Raw genomic sequence first — 23,619 nt, forward strand, 5'->3', positions numbered from 1 at the left:
GGGCAGGGATTTGGCATACAGAATTATTCTCCAACATCTTGTTCTTGGATCCATGCCATGCAAAGTAAGGCTGTTATGAGGCCAAGGAGAGGCCCTAACCTATATATACAGGATCTTCTCAAAAAATTAGCATATTGTGATAAAGTTCATTATTTTCTGTAATGTACTGATAAACATTAGACTTTCATATATTTTAGATTCAAATACACACAACTGAAGTAGTTCAAGCCTTTTATTGTTTTAATATTGATGATTTTGGCATACAGCTCATGAAAACCCAAAATTCCTATCTCAAAAAATTAGCATATTTTATCCGACCAATAAAAGAAAAGTGTTTTTAAAACAAAAAAAAGTCAACCTTCAAATAATAATTATGTTCAGTTATGCACTCAATACTTGGTCGGGAATCCTTTTGCAGAAATGACTGCTTCAATGCGGCGTGGCATGGAGGCAATCAGCCTGTGGCACTGCTCAGGTGTTATGGAGGCCCAGGATGCTTCGATAGCGGCCTTAAGCTCATCCAGAGTGTTGGGTCTTGCGTCTCTCAACTTTCTCTTCACAATATCCCACAGATTCTCTATGGGGTTCAGGTCAGGAGAGTTGGCAGGCCAATTGAGCACAGTAATACCATGGTCAGTAAACCATTGACCAGTGGTTTTGGCACTGTGAGCAGGTGCCAGGTCGTGCTGAAAAATGAAATCTTCATCTCCATAAAGCTTTTCAGCAAATGGAAGCATGAACCCACTTTTGAACCAGAAACAGCGGCAGAAGCGCCTGACCTGGGCTACAGAGAAGCAGCACTGGACTGTTGCTCAGTGGTCCAAAGTACTTTTTTCGGATGAAAGCAACTTTTACATGACATTCGGAAATCAAGGTGCTAGAGTCTGAAGGAAGACTGGGGAGGGGGAAATGCCAAAATGCCTGAAGTCCAGTGTCAAGTACACACAGTCAGTGATGGTCTCGGGTGCCATGTCAGCTGCTGGTGTTGGTCCACTGTGTTTTATCAAGGGCAGGGTCAATGCAGCTAGCTATCAGGAGATTTTGGAGCACTTCATGCTTCCATCTGCTGAAAAGCTTTATGGAGATGAAGATTTCATTTTTCAGCACGACCTGGCACCTGCTTACAGTGCCAAAACCACTGGTCAATGGTTTACTGACCATGGTATTACTGTGCTCAATTGGTCTGCCAACTCTCCTGACCTGAACCCCATAGAGAATCTGTGGGATATTGTGAAGAGAAAGTTGAGAGATGTAAGACCCAACACTCTGGATGAGCTTAAGGCCGCTATCGAAGCATCCTGGGCCTCCATAACACCTGAGCAGTGCCACAGGCTGATTGCCTCCATGCCACGCCGCATTGAAGCAGTCATTTCTGCAAAAGGATTCCCGACCAAGTATTGAGTGCATAACTGAACATAATTATTTGAAGGTTGACTTTTTTTGTTTTAAAAACACTTTTCTTTTATTGGTCGGATGAAATATGCTAATTTTTTGAGATAGGAATTTTGGGTTTTCATGAGCTGTATGCCAAAATCATCAATATTAAAACAATAAACGGCTTGAACTACTTCAGTTGTGTGTATTTGAATCTAAAATATATGAAAGTCTAACGTTTATCAGTACATTACAAAAAATAATGAACTTTATCACAATATGCTAATTTTTTGAGAAGATCCTGTATATATTTGACTCATGTGGACACCTTACCAGTTGCAAAAAAAATGTTGCCATGGAGCTGAGCCTCCAATAGTGGCGTCTGTAGATTGTATCTTCTGTGTCTAATGGGAAATCTGGCCCTAGATATACTACAGTCAGCAACAAACTACAGGTGAAGACAGGGCCGGCCCTAGACTTTTTGCCGCCTGAGGCAAATTTTTAATAAATTGTCACCGCCGCCCCTCCCCCCCCTCGGGGGGGGGGGCGCTCTGGGGGGCCGCCGAGCTGGAGGGGTAGCTGGCAGGACGGGGGTATTGGGCCAGCGGCGGGGAGGGGGGTCGGACCCCCCCCCTCCCTCGCCTGGGTCCCCCGTCCTCCGCTCCCCTTCAGCCTAAATAGAAGCAGCCGTATGTGTAAGAGGCACGGGCGGGGAGGACACTCACCTCTTCCCAGCGTGCGTTCCACTGACGTCACTTCCTGCAGCGTTGCAGGAAGTGATGTCACTGGAGCGCACGCTGGAGCGAGGAGGAGGTGAGTGTCTCCCCGCCCATGCCTCTTACACATACGGCTGCTTCTATTTAGGCTGGAGGGGAGCGGAGGACGGGGGACCCAGGCGAGGGAGGGGGGGGTCCGACCCCCCTCCCCGCCGCTGGCCCAATACCCCCGTCCTGCCAGCTACCCCTCCAGCTCGGCGGGCCGGCTCCCCGCACCCACGGACGGGCGGGTGCCGCCCCTGGAAATTTGCCGCCTGAGGCAAAGGTTTCACCCCGCCTCATGAGCGGGCCGGCCCTGGGTGAAGATATTGCTTGTGCTGAACCTGCACAAACAGCTTATATATAAAGCGCTGTAATTATGTCTTTTTCAATGATGTTCCTAGGATAAGGAAAACCCAAATACAGAGTTTCAAATAGAAAATCTTGTGACTTCAGCAACAAACTTGTTCACTGCTGGGACAGATACCGTCAGCATGACGCTGCGCCATGGCTTGCTCATCCTGCTCAGATATCCAGAAATACAAGGTACAGCATTACCGTAAATCTTACAGGACCACTGTTGTGAAAAACTGTAACATGTAAAATGCATGTGTATGCATACATATAAAATGTATGTTTGTTAACCTCTTAAGGACAACAGGCTTAAACCCCCCTAAAGACCTGGCCATTTTTCACAAACGGGGCCACTGCAGCCAGGGCCGGCGCTACCATAAAGGCAAAGGAGGCAGCTGCCCCAGGGCGCCAGAGCTTGTAGGGGCCCCCAGTGGCTACAAGAGGAAAAAAAATTCAAATCGGCCTTATAGTTTTTGAGAAAATCGATTTTAAAGTTTAAAAGGAAAAGAAATACACATTTAAAAACCTGCCGACTTTAAAGCAAATCCACCTTAAATGCTAGAAACCCTAAATTTGCAGGATATGTTAAGGAGATCATTAGGAATAAGAGGAAAAAACAATTTTTCAAAAAGACCTTATAGTTTTTGAGAAAATCAATTTTAAATTTTCGAAGGAAAAAAATATACTTTTAAATGCGGTTAAAGTCACTTTTAGTAGCAAACCTAACGGTAGTGTAATTTTACATGCATCAAACGAAAGCGCAATAAATTTCCTGACGGGGTTTCCAGGGGGTCTATACGCAGCCGCAGCGCTTTGGCCAGAGATCGCTATACAGCCGCAATATGGCTGTATGAAGATCCCTGGCATTTTTTTCCTATTTTCCCAATTTTTTTTCTTATGTTTAGAGTGTGGGAATTTAAGAAAAAAAAATTATGTAGGGTCCCCCCTCCTGAAACTTTTTAACCCCTTGCCCCCCATGCAGGCTGGGATAGCCAGAATGTGGAGCTCCGACCGATTGGGACTTCACACCCTGACTATACCAGCTGCAAAAAAGGTCCCCTAATGCCGATTTTTGTTCCGGGGTATCTGTTGGGGGGGCCCCCAGGTTTATTTTGCCCTGGGGCCCCATTGTTGCTTAAACCGGCCCTGACTGCAGCTTTAAGGCCTTGCTGCAGGGCTGCACAACTCAGCACACAAGTGATTCCCCCCCAACAGAGCTCTCAGAGGTCTGATCGCTCCCCAGATAATTGTTTGTTTGTTTTTTATAAATATTTGTTCGTTTTATTTTTTCATATTTTTGACTATTTTTTTTTATTTATTTTGCAATCCCCTCCTCCCTCCCACAGCCAGCCAATCAGCGTGGTCAGCTGTCATAGGCTTCAGCCTATGACAGTGGACCACTTTTTTGTGTCACCCAGGGGGGCAGCCGTGTCACATGGCTGTCCCCTGTACAGTGCTGCCATAGATCGCAGCGCTGCACTGTTAAAAGACGGCGGTTTCGCCGTCTAGCAGTCTCTGAGCGGCGATCGACGCTGGGAGACTAAAGGCGGAGTTCCATCATCCAAGGGGGGATGCGTGTGCATCAGCCCGCGTGATCTCCCACAAACCACTGCCTCAGGACTTTACGCCGATCGGCGTTAGGCGGTCCTGGGGCGTCATCGGCGTGACGGAGTCGGCAAGTGGTTAAAGAGTAAAATTCACTAGAGATTTATTTTTTCTTATGTCGCTGTCACAAAAGGATTGAACATATCTGAAGGAAGACATACATCAGGCGACTTGCAGACGATTATTATAATCCAATCGGGTGAAAATCTGTGCCGCCAAGTGCATGCACAACCGACAATGCAACCAATTTCGGGACGAAATCGTTCACATAAGTCGATAGCACATGCTGCAAGATGAGGGCCGCCTTGCTTGATCGGGTGCATGTCGGTAACAGCATGCAATTTCGGGACGGTTGACGAACGCAGCAAAACCCTTTGCGCTGCCCCCCCCCCAATGTTAACTGTCCCCCCGGTGCTCAGTGCAGGTTATACATTCTTGTCTTCCGGGAGCACTCCACACTCCATACACGTGTGCCCCACGTGCATGCCTAGTAATGGCACGCGTATGATGTCAGATGCACACACGTGGCCACGTTACTAGGCAACCAGGTGGCGGGTGCAGGGCCTCCTTCAAGGCATCACAGGGAGGACTGTTGTATGGAGCCCGAGTGAATCTGGGACCCGGAGAACAGTGCCACACAAGTGCCCCATGGGCAGTCCATGTCTGTCCTTCTGGCTGCCCATGAATATGATGAGGGGTGCCGGGAGGCTCCTCCAAGAATTATCTTATTACATAGTTACATAGTTATTTTGGTTGAAAAAAGACATACGTCCATCGAGTTCAACCAGTACAAAGTACAACTCCAGCCCGTCCCCCACATACCCCTGTTGATCCAGAGGAAGGCGAAAAAACCCCCACCAGGCATGGTCCAATTAGCCCCAAATGGGAAAAATTCCTTCCTGACTCCAGATGGCAATCAGATAAAATCCCTGGATCAACATCATTAGGCATAACCTAGTAATTGTAGCCATGGATGTCTTTCAACGCAAGGAAAGCATCTAAGCCCCCTTTAAATGCAGGTATAGAGTTTGCCATAACGACTTCCTGTGGCAATGCATTCCACATCTTAACCACTCTTACTGTAAAGAACCCTTTCCTAAATAAATGGCTAAAACGTTTTTCCTCCATGCGCAGCTCATGTCCTCTAGTCCTTGAAGGCCTAGGGACAAAAAGCTCATCCGCCAAGCTATTATATTGCCCTCTAATGTATTTATACATGTTAATTAGATCTCCTCTAAGGCGTCTTTTCTCTAGACTAAATAAACCCAGTTTATCTAACCTTTCTTGGTAAGCGAGACCTTCCATCCCACGTATCAATTTTGTAGCTCGTCTCTGCACCTGCTCTAAAACTGCAATATCTTTTTTGTAATGTGGTGCCCAGAACTGAATTCCATATTCCAGATGTGGCCTTACTAGAGAGTTAAACAGGGGCAATATTATGCTAGCATCTCGAGTTTTTATTTCCCTTTTAATGCATCCCAAAATTTTGTTCGCTTTAGCTGCAGCGGCTTGGCATTGAGTACGATTATTTAACTTGTTGTCGATGAGTACTCCTAAGTCCTTCTCCAAGTTTGATGTTCCCAACTGTATCCCATTTATTTTGTATGGTGCTAGACCATTGGTACGACCAAAATGCATGACTTTACATTTGTCAACATTGAATTTCATCTGCCATGTATGTGCCCATATAGCCATCCTATCCAGATCCTGTTGCAATAGGACACTATCTTCCTGAGAGTTGATGATTCTGCACAATTTTGTATCATCTGCAAAAATAGCAACATTGCTCACTACTGCATCTACTAGGTCATTAATAAATAAATTGAAGAGCACTGGACCCAGTACAGACCCCTGTGGGACCCCACTGCTAACAGTCTCCCATTTTGAGTACGATCCATTGACCACAACTCTTTGTTTTCTGTCCATTAGCCAGTTCCCTATCCATGCACACAAACTCTTCCCCAGTCCTTGCATCCTCAACTTTTGCACCAGACTATTCATTTAGTGAATAAAGTAAACCCGAGATAAATGGAAGAAAATAATTTTTACTTACCTATAGCCCCCTGTAGTCCGTAAGTTCCCTTGATACCCTTCTGGTCCAATCTGTTGTGCTCCTGTGCAGTGCACACAATCCAGCTGGGTTGCGGGGCACTGCGCATGCGCTGTTCTGGGCGCATGCCTCCTCCATTGTGCTCCCGTAGCTGGGATCGTTCTGTGCAAGCGCAGTTAGTTTTAATGGACTAAGCAGTTTTGATGGGCGCTGCCACCCACAGGAGCGCGTGAAACATGAACACACAGTTTGTTCAGACCTTTAAAGACTGATTTGCCATGTGGGGGCAGAGGGAAGTGAGGGGTCCTAGTAGGTTTGCCCAGGATGGGGCCTAAAGATTTCTGATGGCAGCCCTGTAGAAGAACAGAGTGCGCCCAGAGCCAGCGGAGGCCCCAGACAGGTAATGTATATCTTGCACTGGGCACCGGGGAACATTTAACATTAGGGGGTAGCATAGGGGCGGCGAGGCGGACGGATGCGGCATCACAAGGCCGATTCCGGATCGATTTCAGCATGAAATCTCTCTTATCAGTTTCGATTAAAGAGAGATTTGTCTCTTGATCGAATCTGCCCATCATCACTAGATGTATAGCCTACCTTGACAGAACTGACAGATTATCTCCATATAGGGGATTCTCTGTAACTTTTTTTTTTTTTTTTTAATCTTTTTATTGTGGCCCAAAGAAATATATGCATACATCAAACTTAAGTAACAAAAGGCCAAAAACAGCACTCTCTGAGCGGCAGTGGCGCATTTCAACTACCAAAATAGTGTGCAAGTGAGGAGGGAAGCTGGCTGGCATCTTTGGATAAACCCATTCCAGGTTTTAAAAATAAAGGAAATACTGAAAATCCCCAATGAGTAGATGGACTAGTCCAAAATCTTTCAGATTTTAAATGCTTACTGTAAGCGACTGCAACATAGGAGAAACGTAATTTATAGTGCACTTTTACTCTGCTAGAAATGTATTTCTTATATATGTGTATTTTAAATTTGAAATTTTTTATGATTTCTATTGCTAGTGGTTTGTGCACATACACATACACATGCCTGATTATCCAACAGACTAAAGTCAAACGATAATCAGGCAGCAGGTTGGTCCGTGTGTCCGAGGCTATAAAGGGAAGCTGAAGGAATCACACTTCAGATTAGATACTTGTCTATGTTCAGTGAAGGTCGTGGATACCATAAAGCCTTCTCGGTCCTCAGCCCATGCTGACCTTCTAGGGCCACCAATGGTGGAAGTTATGCGACCAACTGTGTCTTCCATACTCCTCGGCAAGCCTTTGAAAGTACTTGCGCCCCCAAGTGCTTCTGAAGACAGGCTCATCTGTACTTTGCATGCACAAGCCTGGACTTTTTCAGAAGTTATACATTTTGGTAGCATTTATTCTATTGGGGTAATTTTAATTTATTACAATTCAGTATCTACATAATTACTGAGTCTTTGTTGTATAAAATGACATGACACACTATATAATTCATAGCAGCTTTTATATGTCATGTGTATGCGTGTTCAGAATTCACTGCATTCTCTTCCAAATGTACTATAAGCTCACATGCACATTCAATATAATAATAATATTAAATAGAATCGTTTTTTCATTGGCCACTGGCCAGATAGATCCTTAGGGCCTTTTTCCACTGCACAGCTGAATCGCAAAAAGTCGCAAATCGCCAGTGATTTTTAAATCGTAGTAATCATGAGAAATATTTTCCACTATAGTGATTCGATTTCCAAATCGCAATCGCTTTCTGGAGCGATTTTTAAGAGTGATGATGCTTGATGGTGATAATTGCTGGTATTTGTGACTTGTGATTGTGATTGCTAGTGGAAAAGGGCCATTATGTTCTGGATCTAAATACAACTCATGCATAATAAGACAACACTGACATCTAGTGGTGCAACATTCAACTACAATTCCAACATTTTTCTTCTTGCCACTTATTATTTAAGCGGAACTGTAAATTCCTGTAAAAAAAAAAAAAAGTTTAATTTACCTGGGGTTTCTCCAAACCCCCAGCAGCTGCCCTGTCCCGCGCAGGTCCTGCCCGAGCCTCCGTTCTCCCACGCCAGCTACTTTCGTTACCGCCAACTTGCAAGTCGACGGCAACTGCACCTGAGCGCCCCAGGCTACGCAACGCTTTCTTTCTTTCTCACCAAGGGGGTGGTTAGGGTTAGGCACCACCTGGGGGGTGGTTAGGGTTAGGCACCACCTGGGGGGTGGTTAGGGTTAGGCACCACCTGGGGGGTGGTTAGGGTTAGGCACCACCAGGGGGGTGGTTAGGGTTAGGCACTACCAGGGGGGTCTTAGGATTAGGCACCACCAGTAGGGGTGGTTAGGGTTAGGCACCACAAGGGGAGTGGTTAGGGTTAGGCACCACCAGGGGAGTGGTTAGGGTTAGGCACCACCACTGGAGTAGTTAGGGTTAATGTTGGGCGAACACCTAGATGTTCGGGTTCGCGAACGTTCGCCGAACATCGCCGCGATGTTCGGGTGTTCGCGCCGAACTCCGAACATAATGGAAGTCAATGGGGACCCGAACTTTCGTGCTTTGTAAAGCTTCCTTACATGGTACATACCCCAAATTTGCAGGGTATGTGCACCTTGGGAGTGGGTACAAGAGGAAAAAAAAATATTTGAAAAAGAGCTTATAGTTTTTGAGAAAATTGATTGTAAAGTTTCAAAGGAAAAACTGTCTTTTAAATGTGGAAAATGTCATGTTTCTTTGCACAGGTAACATGCTTTTTGTCGCCATGCAGTCATAAATGTAATACAGAGAAGAGGTTCCAGGAAAAGGGACCGGTAACGCTAACCCAGCACCAGCAGCAGCACACGTGATGGAACAGGAGGAGGAGGCGCAGGAGGAGAAGGCCACGCTTTTTGAGACACAACAACCCAGGCCTTGCATGAGGACAAGAAGCGTGCGGATAGCATGCTTTTTACCGCCATGCAGTCATAAATGTAATAAAGATGAGAGGTTCCATAAACAGGGACCGGCAACGCTAACCCAGCAGCAGCAGCACACGTGATGGAACAGGAGGAGGCGCAGGAGGAGAAGGCCACGCTTTGAGACACAACAACCCAGGCCTTGCAGGAGGACAAGAAGCGTGCGGATAGCATGCTTTTTACCGCCATGCAGTCATAAATGTAATAAAGATGAGAGGTTCCATAAACAGAGACCGGCAACGCTAACCCAGCAGCAGCAGCAGCACACGTGATGGAACAGGAGGAGGCACAGGAGGAGAAGGCCACGCTTTGAGACACAACAACCCAGGCCTTGCATGAGGACAAGAAGCGTGCGGATAGCATGCTTTGTACCGCCATGCAGTCATAAATGTAATAAAGATAAGAGGTTCAATAAACAGGGACTGGGCAGCAACGCTAACCCAGCAGCAGCAGACGTGATGGAACAGGAGGAGGCGCAGGAGGAGAAGGCCACGCTTTCAGGCGCAACTCAGGCCTTGCATGAGGACAAAAAAATGCGTGCGCAAAGCAATGCAATGAGTAGTTTTCAGGACACAATGGGCTATTCGGAGGAGCTATTCCCACCCCCACAATCTTCTACCTGTGAAAGGTCAATGAAACAGCCACAAATGTTGTGCCCGGATTCACAACCTTTTTCTGTGGAAAATGCACCTCGCACTGAAATGCAAGGCGAGGCCGAGGATGAACATGACGTCAACAACTCAACATGACGCAAAATGGGGGCGGAACAGAAAGCTGCTTTCAATGTTTTGAAGGCCTTATTTGTCTCCGGTGGCCAGTTAGATGCATCATTCATCACACCCAAATCCCAGAGCAATGTGTGCAGGAATTTGAATCGCAGGAGGTGTACCGAGATCATCTGGACAAGTGACCAAGTGACCAAGTGACCAAGTGACAAGTGACCAAGTGACCAAGTGACCAAGTGACAAAGTGAAAAGTGACAAAGTGACAAAGTGACTGACAAAGTGACAAAGTGACAAGTGACAAAGTGACCAGTGACAAAGTGACAATGTGACTGACAAAGTGACAAAGTGACAAGTGACAAAGTGACAAGTGACAAGTGACAAAGTGACAAAATGACAAAGTGACAAAGTGACCAGTGACAAAGTGACAAGTGAGAGGTTGTTCTGGGGAGCTCTACTCCACTGCACACAGTCACGTATGAGGAGAGGTCTCGTCGGGACTGCTGATCCTCCTCAGCTTGCTCAAAGCCTTGAGGGTTCCTGAAGATCCTCTGCTTGGAGTTCGCCGGGGTTCAGCTTGGTGTCGGGGTCGGCGGCGTCCTCCTCACTCCAACGTGGCAGATCTTCTGTTGAAGGAAAAAAAACAACATTTTTTAAAGTCCAGTACCGCTTCTGAAGGACTCACCAAGAGATGCAGGAGCGCTTCAATCTAGCGCACCATCGCTCGCTGGGTGATGTCCCTCCCTACGCGCTGGAATTCTACGCTGCACATGCTAGCACGCTTTTGCGCAGTGCCGAGGCGCATTCCAGCAGCTAGCTACCAAGCTTCTGTGGATCTGATTGGGCCACCATGTTGGATCTCTGCCAAGTCCTCCAAAATTTTGAGCAATCCACGTTGCTTGTGACTGAGCAGTGACAACTCTACAGTCAGCATTACAATACCACTGCTGTGTTTACTGAAGAAATCAATGTTGAAGATGGAAACCGCTGGCATGATGCAAGTGGGGGAATCTGAAGATGAAAACGATCAGCGTGATGATACCAACATCAGGCAACCTGCCTCAGGAAACGCTGGTCCCAGCTATGACAAAGAACAGGATGAGGAACAGCTGGAGTTGGAGCAGGAATTGGATGCCCCCACTGCCGAGGGACAGAGCGGTGCACGTTGGACTTCCACAATTTAGCGGTAATGGACAGCAGAAGAGGAAGAAAGTGATGCTGGTGACGAATATGGTGCATCACAACAATCACAACGCTCACAAGAACATGAAGACAGAGGAGTCTGGCAGGATTCTCTGGCACACATGGCTCAATTCATGCTAGACTGCATTGAACGTGGCCCGCGCATTATTCACTATTCATTATTATTCATTATTCTGGACAACACCAATTACTGGGTTTATACCCAGTTTATACAAACACAATGTTAAAAAACTGATTGAAGAAAGTGTCAGACAGGTCAAAAATGGAACAATTCCAGCAGGCCCTTGAGGATGGAGACTTTAGAGAGGAGATTGACATCCTCCTCCTTCTCTAGCCAGTTGTACGCCGACAGACTGACTTCAGCAAACCCAGGAGGACCAGGAGGGCAGCAAAGAACACAAGCTGCTGCTAGTGCCCAAAAGGGAATGGTATTGGCAGTGTCCTTGGAGTGGAAACATTTTCTGACACCCATGCAGCAGCCCACAGAACAGCAATCGGGCAGTTCCACGTCCTCCAACACCAATCGCCTGGAGAAGATGGTCAAGGACTACATGTCAGATGGCGTAGCTGTGTTGAACAATCCATCTGCAGACAGACGGTGAGTGTGACAGCACAGAAGGACCATGGCAACTCACTCATAGTACCACAGTTTGATAGTGCTGCCCAAAAAATTATATGGATCCGTGGACCCGGGCAGTACTGGGAAGTGGGAACGCAGATTTTAGTACCTAAACACACGATACAACATGTTTTCCGGGGTCAGACTCTGAGGCACATACAGATGGTCCCGATCATCATCCTCATCATACAACTCTTCTCCTGAGTCTGACCCACCCACCACCTCTGCCACCCCAACATCCCCAGACACAGACCCCTCATCGTCCTCAACATTAACTTGGGATGCTGGCCTGAGCCCGACCTCCTCCTCCACATCAGGCCCCATCATCTCCTCAATGGCAGCCCTCAATAATCGCTCTGGCGCCGGACCGATGGACACAACGTTCTCCTCCGGGGAGGGCTGCTGCTGACCACTGGCTGCTGGGGTGGATGTTATAGCTTGCGTGGGGCGTTGGCTGTTGCTGTTGTTGGGAGTGCTGCTCACAGCGGAGGTCTCTGAGGAACTCATGGTGAGCTCATATAGTGGTTGACGTTGAGTGGAGTATTACTGATCCCAGCAATATACACACTGACTGGCAGAGTACGCAATGCTATATAGTGGTTGACGGTGAGTGAAGTACTACAGATCCCAGCAATATACACAGTGACTGGCAGTACAATGGTATGGGTGGGTGAGCAGAGTACTACAGATCCCAGCAATGCTATATAGTAATGGAGTGACTGAGTGAGCGGCAGTGTACTACTGTTCCCAGCAGACACAGAGTGGCAGTAAACACAATGCTATATAGTGTGGCTGAGCGAGCGGTGTACTACTGTTCCCAGCAGACACAGAGTGGCAGTAAACACAATGCTATATAGTGTGGCTGAGCAAGGTACACAGAGTGGCAGTAAACAGAATGCTATATAGTGTGGCTGAGCGAGCGGTGTACTACTGTTCCCAGCAGACACAGAGTGGCAGTAAACACAATGCTATATAGTGTGGCTGAGCAAGGTACACAGAGTGGCAGTAAACACAATGCTATATAGTGTGGCTGAGCGAGCGGTGTAGTACTGTTCCCAGCAGACATAGAGTGGCAGTAAACAGAATGCTATATAGTGTGGCTGAGCGAGCGGTGTACTACTGTTCCCAGCAGACACAGAGTGGCAGTAAACACAATGCTATATAGTGTGGCTGAGCAAGGTACACAGAGTGGCAGTAAACACAATGCTATATAGTGTGGCTGAGCGAGCGCTGTACTATTGTTCCTAGCAGACACAGAGTGGCAGTAAACACAATGCTATATAGTGTGGCTGAGCAAGGTACACAGAGTGGCAGTAAACACAATGCTATATAGTGTGGCTGAGCGAGCGGTGTAGTACTGTTCCCAGCAGACACAGAGTGGCAGTAAACAGAATGCTATATAGTGTGGCTGAGCGAGCGGTGTAGTACTGTTCCCAGCAGACACAGAGTGGCAGTAAGCACAATGCTATATAGTGTGGGTGAGCGAGGTACACAGAGTGGCAGTAAACACAATGCTATATAGTGTGGCTGAGCGAGCGGTGTACTACTATTCCCAGCAGACACAGAGTGGCAGTAAACAGAATGCTATATAGTGTGGCTGAGCGAGGTACACAGAGTGGCAGTAAACAGAATGCTATATAGTGTGGCTGAGCGAGCGGTGTACTACTATTCCCAGCAGACACAGAGTGGCAGTAAACAGAATGCTATATAGTGTGGCTGAGCGAGGTACACAGAGTGGCAGTAAACAGAATGCTATATAGTGTGGCTGAGCGAGCGGTGTACTACTATTCCCAGCAGACACAGAGTGGCAGTAAACAGAATGCTATGTAGTGTGGCTGAGCGAGTGGTGTACTACTATTCCCAGCAGACACAGAGTGGCAGTAAAAAGAATGCTATATAGTGTGGCTGAGCGAGGTACACAGAGTGGCAGTGTAAACAATGCTATATAGTGTGGCTGAACGAGCGGTGTACTACTATTCCCAGCAGCGACACAATGACTGGGGGGACCCTGGCTAGTGTGGCTGGAGCGCGAACTACCCTGCCTGCCTACCCAAAGCTAAACCCACAGACAAATGGCGGAGATATGACGTGGTTCGGGTATTTATTTACCCGAACCACGTGACAGTTCGGCCAATCAGAGCGCGTTCGGGTCCGAACCACGTGACCCGTTCGGCCAATCACAGCGCTAGCCGAACGTTCGGGGAACGTTCGGTCATGCGCTCTTAGTTCGGCCATGTGGCCGAACGGTTTGGCCGAACACCATCAGGTGTTCGGTTGAACTCGAACATCACCCGAACAGGGTGATGTTCTGCAGAACCCGAACAGTGGCGAACACTGTTCGCCCAACACTAGTTAGGGTTAGGCACCACCAGGGGGGTGGTTAGGGTTAGGCACCACTAGTGGGGGTCTAGGGGTTAGGGATAGGTACAGTAAGAGGGTTGTGTGTGAGAGTAGGGATAGGTATAGTTACAGTACAATATACACTACACCACCAGGGGGGTGGTTAGGGTTAGGCACCACCAGGGAGGTCTAGGGGTTAGGGATAGGTACAGGGAGGGTTCTGTGTGAGAGTAGGGATAGGTATAGTTACAGTACAATATTTGTAATGTACACAATGTATTAAATGATGTTTATTTACACAAAGGGGGGGGGGGGGTTAGGGATAGGGAGAGATCTGTGTGAGCCTAAGGTTAGGTTTAATTGCAGTAAAATACCTGTAAAATCTATCATTGTACAAGTTTAAATATCATTTTTGTTATAGACACTATTTGACGTTTCATCTCTAAATTCGTTTGTTGTTATAGATGGTATTTTGCCCTTTAATTTCCGTTTATTGAACCGATTTAGCACTATGTTTTCACTTATAAGCTATAAACTAAAAATATTGTTTTACATTACAACTTATAATTTCGGCTATATCCCGCGCCCTTTTTTCCAGGCGCCCTTTTTTGATACACGTGATTCTGCTTTGTGACAGATTCTGACTGTGGCGTAACAGATTTCTGTGTTGTATCGGGCATTCCTAAGGCGTCTTTTACATGAACGGCTGGACAGTACTAGCGCACTTCACTGCTTGTCAGCCACCCCTGTTTCTGTGCAGGGCGCTTGCTATGGCTGCAAGCATCCAGCACCTGCAGCAACCACTGCACGCCACTCCACTGTGCGGATGCACAGCTGGCTACAACCAGCCCTGGATGCCACATGCAGCAATTTTGTTTTACCGGACGGTAACCTCACCGCATCTTAACTGCTGACACACAAGTGGTATGAATGCTTGACCACGGCAATCAGCAGCTAAGCGGTGCGTTTACCCGTTTGTCTGAAAGAGCCCTAACTCGCTGCATGCAGGCTTTGCATTAAAGGACACCTGTAACGAGAGGGGTATAGAGGCTGCCATATTTATTTCCTCTTAAAGGAAACGAGAAATAGCACATAACAAAGATATTTTTTTACTTCCTCCAGCCCTATAAGCACGTCTGAGTCCCTCGCCAGCCTCCCACATGCCTCCGTTCAGCGGCAATCATCCCCGGTAACTGGCTTATTGTTGTCAGTTGGGGTCTTCTGCACATGTGCAGGAGGTCCACGCATGCGCAGAAGACCCCAACTGATGAGACTGAGCCAGTTACCGGGGCTGAACGCGAGAGGACAGCGAGAGACTCAGACATGCTTATGGGGCTGGAGGAAGCCCCAGGTAAGTAAAAAAATCTTTCTTACGTGCCGTCTCTGGCACACATTAAAGTGAACCTTAAGTCTGTTAAAGAAAATGAGTTTAACTCACCTGGGGCTTCCCTCAGCCCCCTGTAGCTGATCGGTGCCCTCGCAGCTCTGCTCCGATGCTCCTGGACCCGCCGGCGACGACTTCCGGTTTCGCCGTCACCGGCCGACAGGCATGGGAGCGCGAGTGATTCTTCACGTTCCCAACCACAATAGCACCCCTTAAGTATCCCTTTAAGCAATACCAGTTGCCTTGCTGCTCTGCTGATCCTCTTCCTCTAATACTTTTAGCCATAGACCCTGAACAAGCATACAGTAGATCAGGCGTTTCTGACATTATTATTAGATCAAGACAAGATTAGCTGCATGCTTGTTTTTGGTGTGATTCACACTACTGCAACCAAACAGATCACAAAGGCTGCCAGGTAACTGGTATTGTTTAATAGGAAATAAATATGGCAGCCTCCATATCCCTCTCGTTACAGTTGTCCTTTTAATATGTTCATTCTCCATTATAGTTCACACACATAATGTGTGGTATGCAACACCCACAGTGTGAACCTATCCTAAGGCTATGTTCACAGTGGACATTGCATTCCATTCCTGCTGCCATGGATCGGAAAAGTGGTGCCACACTTTATCGCGCGTTGTGTTGCATACAGTGAAGCATACAGTTAATGAAAAGTATGTTTCACTGTACTGTAAATACTGATTTTATGCAGTAAACACACTGCATGTGTACCTCACTCCGAATGAACGCACTGCAATGGCTTCACTGTGTATGTTGTATTGCAATGCGAAGTCCCACGTTACAATCTGGTGTTACGTTGAACCACAATGGCCCTTTGTGATCCTAGCCTAAGTTTCCCTATTTGGCTTTCTTTTTATATGACATAGCTCTGGTTCACGACAAATATCGCTAAGCGTAATCACCGATGCTTTGCCCTTTTTGTAGCGATTTGCAGTACTGTTTCCTGACACAGGAAGTACACTTTAACCTTTTGGCAAAAAGCACTTTGATAATCGCTCTGTTAAATAATTTTTTTAAAGTGAATGGGAACCACATTTAAAAAAAAATGAAGCAAATACTTACCTAAGGAGAGGGAAGGCTCTGGGTCGTATAGAGCCTTCTGTCTCCTCTCTCGGTGCTCTGTATCCTGTGCTGCCCCCCCCCCCCCCATTTCAATCCCCCACCGAAAGGGTATTTGGAAGTCTTCGGGAGCCGTGCCCTCCCGAAGACGTGCGGCTCCATACTGCACAGGCGTGAGCGTGCAAAAGAGCGTGCTTGCGCAGGTGCAGTACAGGGCCGCCCTTCTTCAGGAGCATTTGGGCTCCCTGAAGACTTCTGAAGCCTCCTTCGGCTGGATAAAGCAGTATTTGACTAATCTAATCAAATACTGCTACCGGGCGAGCCAGCACCGGAATGAGGGTACCAGGAGAGGAGCGGGAAGGCTCTATAGGACCCAGAGCCTTCCCTCTCCTTGGGTAAGTATCTGTCTCATTTTTTAAATGCAGTTCCCATTCACTTTAAGCTATTTTACAGTTTTCTTATACTTTATATTGAGGCCTAATCGCCTCCAATTTGCTTCAGGACCCATGTATGCGTTTTGGGAAAAAATCAAATCACTCTGGTGTAAACTAGTCCATACAAACACATTAGCCAAGTACTTTTTGAAATGCTGGTGTTTTCAAAAGGGCTCTTGGTGTGAACCAACCCATAGTGGGGAATCCTTATTTCCTACTAGTTTTTCCTGTAGACTGCTGTCTATGGTAGGTTTGATACACATATACTGTATGTCAAGGAGTGATCTCCCTATTGTTTCTCCAGATTGCTAAAATAATTTAATAAGATTTGCTGTTGGGAAACCACTTGTCATAGACAATGCCAACATTTTTCCCCACTGAGGAGGGTCACCAGCCAGTCCAGAAAGGATTGAGGGGATGGTTACCTCGTGGCAAAGCTTTTCTTTACTACTATTTAGATCTACACTTACAGTATTGAATTAAAGCACAAGATGTTTTTTTCAGTTAAGGTCCAGAATGAGATTGATCAAGTAATAGGCCACCAGAGCCCGTCAGTCCAAGACCGAAGCCGAATGCCGTACACTGAAGCAGTAATCCAGGAAATTCAAAGATTCAGTGACATTGTCCCGACTGGAATGCCGCACTGCACAACAGAGGATGTGTCATTCCGAGGATACAACATCCCCAAGGTAGACTTCATAACACTGTGTCTGGAAAGCGAAACAGGCTGAGCATGTAACATGAATTGAAGCGCATCCCAAACAATAACTCAAAAGTGTTCAATTTAAACTGTAGGATTCCTGGACATTACCGGAATTACAAGAAAGTTCTTGTTCTGCCTGTCAACCAGGGGCGTAACTACAGGGGAGCAGCCACTGCAACCGCAGGGGGGGCCATGAGCTGTAAGGGGTCTTTATTACTTCACTCCCTCCGATAAAGGGTCCATCCTTCAGATCAGGTGTTTTTGTGGCTACACTTGATATATGTGTGAAGATTTTGAAGGCCACACTTGTTGTATGACCCTTGTGATATTGGACCCCCAGGCTGTGAGGGTCACTAGGGGTAGGCAAAGGAACGGGTGTGAACATTGGGGGCCCCATCAAAGTTTTGCTGGGGGCCCCATTATTTGTAGTTATGCCCCTACTGTCAACACTTTAACCAGTCCCCTCCCTGAAAAGCAGGTGGGGCACCAGTTCCCATGTTGATGACATGGTGCCTCCTACCTCCCTTCAGTGCTTTTTTTGTAGAAGTTGTTACTCAGATTGTCGGTGAATGCACAGTGAGGAGCTTAAAGGTGCACCACAGCAAAATTTAGGTTACCATGGTTACCCTGGTACAGGGGTGACAAAATCAAATATAAAGTGGGCCAAAATTGCACACTGGAACCTAGTCGCGGGCCAACCTCAATGTCTACAGGCCGCCTCCCTCCCTTATAAAGTTCTCTGGTGTCTAATGACCCCTTCAACCCTTATACAGTTCCCTGTTGTCTAGTGGTCCTCCCTCCCCTATACAGTTCCCTAGTGTTAAGTGCTTACCCCCTCCCCTTGAAACCACTTGAGGGCCAAATTTAACAGCGGTGAAGGGCAAATTTGGCTCACGGGCTGTAGTTTGATACGTATTCCCTAGTAGCATGTTTCTAATAGCAAGAGCAAGTGATGATCATAATCAGCTAATTGCTACATATGTTAAGGAGAATAGTGGGTACAAGTAAAAAAAAAGAATTTTCCAAAAAGACCTTGTAATTTTTGAGAAAATCGATTTATTTTAAATACGCAAAGAAAAAGTGTTTTTTAAACTAAAAAAAAGACTTTTTCTTTGAATATTTAAAATCGATTTTCTCAAAAACTACAATGTCTAAAAAAGACATTGTAGTTTTTGAGAAAATCGATTTTACCCAATATTCTCCTTAACATATGTAGCAATTTTGGTAGCAATAGCATGTATGGGGACTTTGCTATTAACCAAATTTTCACAAAATTTCATGAAAATTACGCAAAATTATGAAATATTACTATTATATACAAAATTAATTATGATTTTCCCTGAAATTTCGCATTACGATTACTATGCCTAAATGCAAATTTCGATGCGAAATTTCGGCCCATTACTGAGCAACACATATAAGGCAGTGTTTTTGCTTACAAAGGTTGGCTGGATAGGATAGTTTATAGCAAACATGCAGATCCTGGCATCAGTAAGGACTGGTTTCCACTTAGCTGGCGTGTGCCTTGCAGGACGCACACTGGCAGTTGTAGTGATGCGAGCATGGCTATAGGGATTCAGGTGATTCGTCCAGATTCCCAACAGCACGTGGTCTGGATGGCAATTCAGCATTTTTCCGTGTTACTCACCTGCAGGGAAACACTGCAGATTCAGTCTGAATTCGGCTGGAGAGCTTCCCATAGTTAAATTGTACCTGTAGGGAAAAAAAGAGCCCCAATGGGGTACTCGCCTCAATAGAGGGAAGCTTCTGAATCCTCCAAAAACTTCCCCCATCCTCCACCACAGGCTCATTCGAGCACTGTCGCCTTCACAAAACCATTGACAACGTTTTGTTGATGCATACGCAGTAGCGCGGACCCACTTGGGCTGTGGCAGAAAAATATGGGCCTGATGGGGTCCATGCTACTGAACATGCACGAGCCGTCTGTGCTTATGCAGTAGCACAGACCCGATGGTGCTCAGCTTTTTTTGCCAAAGCCCGAGTGGGTCCATGCTTCTGCATAGGTGTATTACCACTTTGTGCTCGTGAGCTTCAGGGATCTCATTGCCGAAGCAGCCTGGGGGAGAGGGACAAGGAAGCCACTGGAGGGTCCAGAGGCTTCCCCCTCCCGAAGTAAGTATTCATTTTGTTTGCATTTGAATCCTCATGGGTTTACTTTAAAGCCCATGTTTGGACAGGATTTAGGAACAACCTGTGGGGAGAACAAGTGACGTTCACCTTCCCAGAAAAAAAGAGACCCTTTGCCTCCGGTCAAGTGATGGTGGCTGTAGTGAGTGTCTCCACTTGATGATGTCCTTCCATCCTGTTTCTTTAGCACAGCTCTTGTAAGTGTGCAGCCCAGTTATGTAAAGTCACCCCCATACCTTACCACTGAGCTGGGTAGTAAATTCGAGCGCCTGAGGCAGGTGGACAAAAAGGGCGCCACCATTCACTCCTATAATAAATATCGTTTAATGGGCGCCCAACAGGAAAAAAGGGCGCCGGAGAAAAAGAACGTTTTACAAGCGGCGCCCGGAGACTTTTACTGTTTTATAACTGCTTCTCATGATTACACATTATTTAATGATTTATAATTTTTTAAACATTATTTTTAAACGAAAAACAGTACAATCTTTTATAAAACATTATTTTTAAACAAAAAACAGCACAATATTTTTTTCAAACGTTATTAATGCTTATTACAGGGGGGTCTTAGGTTTAGGCTCCACCAGGGGGGTCTTAGATTTAGGCATCACCAGGGGGGTCTTAGTTTAAGGCACCACCAGGGGGGGTCTTAGGGTTAGGCACCACCTGGGGGATCTTAGGGTTAGGCACCACCTGGTGGGTCTTAGGTTTAGGCACCACCAGGGGGGTCTTAGGTTTAGGCACCACCAGGGGGGTCTAGGGGTTAGGGGTAGGTACAGGGAGGGTTCTGTATGAGAGTAGGGTTAGGTATAGCTTTAGTAAAAATTCTTATTAATCTTTTATAAAATGTTATTATACATTTCACTTTTTAAACATGGAAGATTAACGTTTTTACAATTGCCGATTTCATACACATTATTTAATGATTTATAACTTTATAAAACATTATTTTTAAACGGAATATAGCACAATTTTTTTAAACGTTATTCATGCTTATCGTTTAAAACCCTGCGCCCTTTTTTCCCGACACCCTTTTTTAACGTACGCACTAGGAGGGGTCTGACTGGGCAACATCTTGGAAAGAAAGTACAAGTACATCTACACTGCAGTGACAGTGGCTCTGGTAAAGGAGACAAGCCATCTAGCAAGGAAATAAACGATAAGTGGGGATCAGAAGCAACCTTTCTGGGGAGGTAAGGATCAACTCAAAGGAAATAATATTCTAAAATAACTTTTATCTCCCTTTTTTTTTTACCAGGGCACAGATGTCTTACCATTGCTGACCACCTCACTAAAGGATCCGGAACAATTTGAAGATCCAGAAGTATTTTGCCCTGCTAGATTTCTGGATGACAAAAGTACCCTGAAGAAGAGTCCTGCTCTTATACCTTTCTCTACAGGTACCTAGTTAATTCATCTGTCTCAAACGTAAGAGTTAATTCATTGTATATGTAGCAGTAACAGGATATAGAACCACCCCACAGTCTCATTTTCCTACCACCAACTTTAGGGGTTACATTTTGACCCTGAACTCTGCATAGAGGCCATGACAGTGTGGCCTACAATCTGGTTCATTAAAGTACTAGCAAGAAGAAAGAATGCACAAGGCCCGGGCCAAATATATTGAGGCTCCCCTTCCACATGCAGCACTGCCCCTCCCATTCCACATATAGCGTCCCTCTTCCATGTGTAATATCAACGTCCTTGCTGCAACCCCTTTCTTTCATGTACAGCTTCCTTGGGCATCAGCTTCCCTTTTTATGTGTGGATCCCAATTTGTAATCTTCTCTTTCATGTGTAAAAACCCCTATTTCATGTCCAGGTGCCCCCCTTGGGCTGTAGCCTCTCAAAGCCTGGGCCTTTGTTGCCTTTCAAGTAATCTGGCCCTGCTAATGAACATGTATCTTTCCAGTTCTCTTTTGTTATTAGCAGTGTTTGCTCACTCTGATAAAACGGATTTGCTTCTGTTTATTCATGTACTGCTCTTTATTCAACTGCTGCTCGACTGCCTCATTTGCACACAGATAACACTGCCCTCACAACCCTTTAAACACAGAAAAATAAAAGGTGGACAAAAGCCAGGTTCTAAGTAGACTGAGTACTATGTGTACCAATGTTTCTCTCATCATGTCACATCAATTTAGGTGCACTTTTTAAAATAAATATCAATACAATATTCAGCTGGTATTAGGATGCCAAGGAGGGATTCATCCCACCTCCACACAACAAGTTAACCTCTGTGTAATGGCACGCACACACATCCAATAAAGTGCAGGACCCTCTCCATGACATGACCAACACCACGACAAATTATTACCACAACTTGTATTTTCCATGCATCACCCAACTCAATCATTAACTCATTTGCATACTGCGTGCACAAGCGGAATGACTGACTTCACGATATGGCCGTATTCAAAATAAGTGCATGTTGTTCAAATGACCTGTCTTTCAAAGATTGTGAGTGGGCACACCAATACTTCAGACGTCGGGTGCTTAATACTGTGGCATAGGCTTTGTCACACAGTTCAATCAGCAATCAAATGTATTAGCATACCGGTTGCAGTATTCACGCTCTATTTATTGAGCCATCATATCCACGAAGAATGCCAACAATTGTTTTGGGGGCCACGCGGGGTTCCCCTTTATCAAGGCGTGTGGTAACCCCATGCCTTGATAAAGGGGGACCCTGCGTGGCCCCCGAAACAACTGTTGGCATTCTTCGTGGGTATGATGGCTCAATAAATAGAGCGTGAATACTGCAACCAGTGTGCTAATACATTTGATTGCTTTTCAAATGACCTGTACGCTCGTGGCCAACTACATGATAACAGCCCGACAGTCATGAGAGTTGATTTGGCGGTTGGATAGGGCGAACTGCCTTTTATCAGTCGCTTGTCTAGTCGTTTGCCATGCATAGACACTCCTGATTGTCTTCAAACAGACCAAATTCAGACGACAATCAGGCGGATTTGATGGACGTGTGCAAGAGCCTTAAGTTATGCTTATAAATTATGAATACAAAGATTGTTATTACATATTTATTCAGTACTGACGTTTTTCCACTTGCCAAGTACATTGAACAATTCACATTGCTCACTTTCCCCTCTCTCCTCAGGCAACGATGCCAAACAATGTCCTCCTGTTGTCTGGGCCTAATTGTAGGAGAAACCAATGAAACTAGCAGTATGTTTTGGGGTTGTATGAAGAAACGTTATATAAGCATGGGACAACATGCACATTTCATGCAAATTGTGTTTTGGTTGCAACCCCGCAGCTGTAGGTGGGCCAAGGAGCTTGGGGCAGAAACCCAATCCGTGCATAATGAATGCAGAGTGACAGCGGAGGGGAGGTTATGCATTACCTCCTCCCAGTGCAGTACAGGTCTCTCCACTGCCTCTTCAGTTTCAGTTTCGGATTGGCTGGCTGCATGTCACTTGCAAACTGAAGAGGATGTGGAGGACATCTGTATTGCCCCGGGAGCAGATAATGTATAACACTCGCCTGCACTGCCGCACTCTTAATTATGTACAGGATCGCTCCCACCAGCTTGCTATCCTATTTTGGTTTGTTGTCTGTCTGTTTTACTACCATGTCTTGTCCCACTGTAGGGCGAAGAGCCTGCCCTGGGGAAAGCCTGGCTCGTATGGAACTCTTCCTGTTCATCACCACCCTTCTCCAGAAGTTCACGTTGACCACAACAGTGCCTAAGGAAGACCTGGACTTGACCCCCGAAATCAGCAGTGCTGGTCACTTACCTCGTTCCTACAAAATGCGTGCTGTTCCCCGGACAAGCACTTTACAATCTGTATCAAACTAAAATTCTTTAATTTAACTCTTAAAAGAAACTTAAAGTAACAGGAACACAGAGGCCACCTATAGTATTTTCCTTAAAAAAA

General features: G+C 46.1%; 1 protein-coding gene across 2 annotated transcripts in view; it reads left to right on the forward strand.

Moving 5' to 3' along the window:
- LOC137528908 (cytochrome P450 2C8-like) overlaps positions 1 to 23,619 on the forward strand; it is an 89,515-nt gene that overhangs the window by 25,069 nt on the left and 40,827 nt on the right. The window contains exons 6-9 of one of the 2 annotated variants that reach the window (XM_068250670.1): positions 2,534 to 2,675; positions 17,377 to 17,561; positions 20,979 to 21,120; positions 23,332 to 23,588. In XM_068250670.1, the coding sequence (XP_068106771.1) occupies positions 2,534 to 2,675; positions 17,377 to 17,561; positions 20,979 to 21,120; positions 23,332 to 23,540 (678 nt within the window). In that variant the 3' untranslated portion in view covers positions 23,541 to 23,588. Of the gene's footprint in view, positions 1 to 2,533; positions 2,676 to 17,376; positions 17,562 to 20,978; positions 21,121 to 23,331; positions 23,589 to 23,619 lie in introns of those variants that run through there. The other variant, XM_068250671.1, reaches the window with a different exon arrangement.

This window comes from Hyperolius riggenbachi, chromosome 8 (assembly GCF_040937935.1).
Source record: "Hyperolius riggenbachi isolate aHypRig1 chromosome 8, aHypRig1.pri, whole genome shotgun sequence".
Taxonomy (NCBI): Eukaryota; Metazoa; Chordata; class Amphibia; order Anura; family Hyperoliidae; genus Hyperolius; species Hyperolius riggenbachi.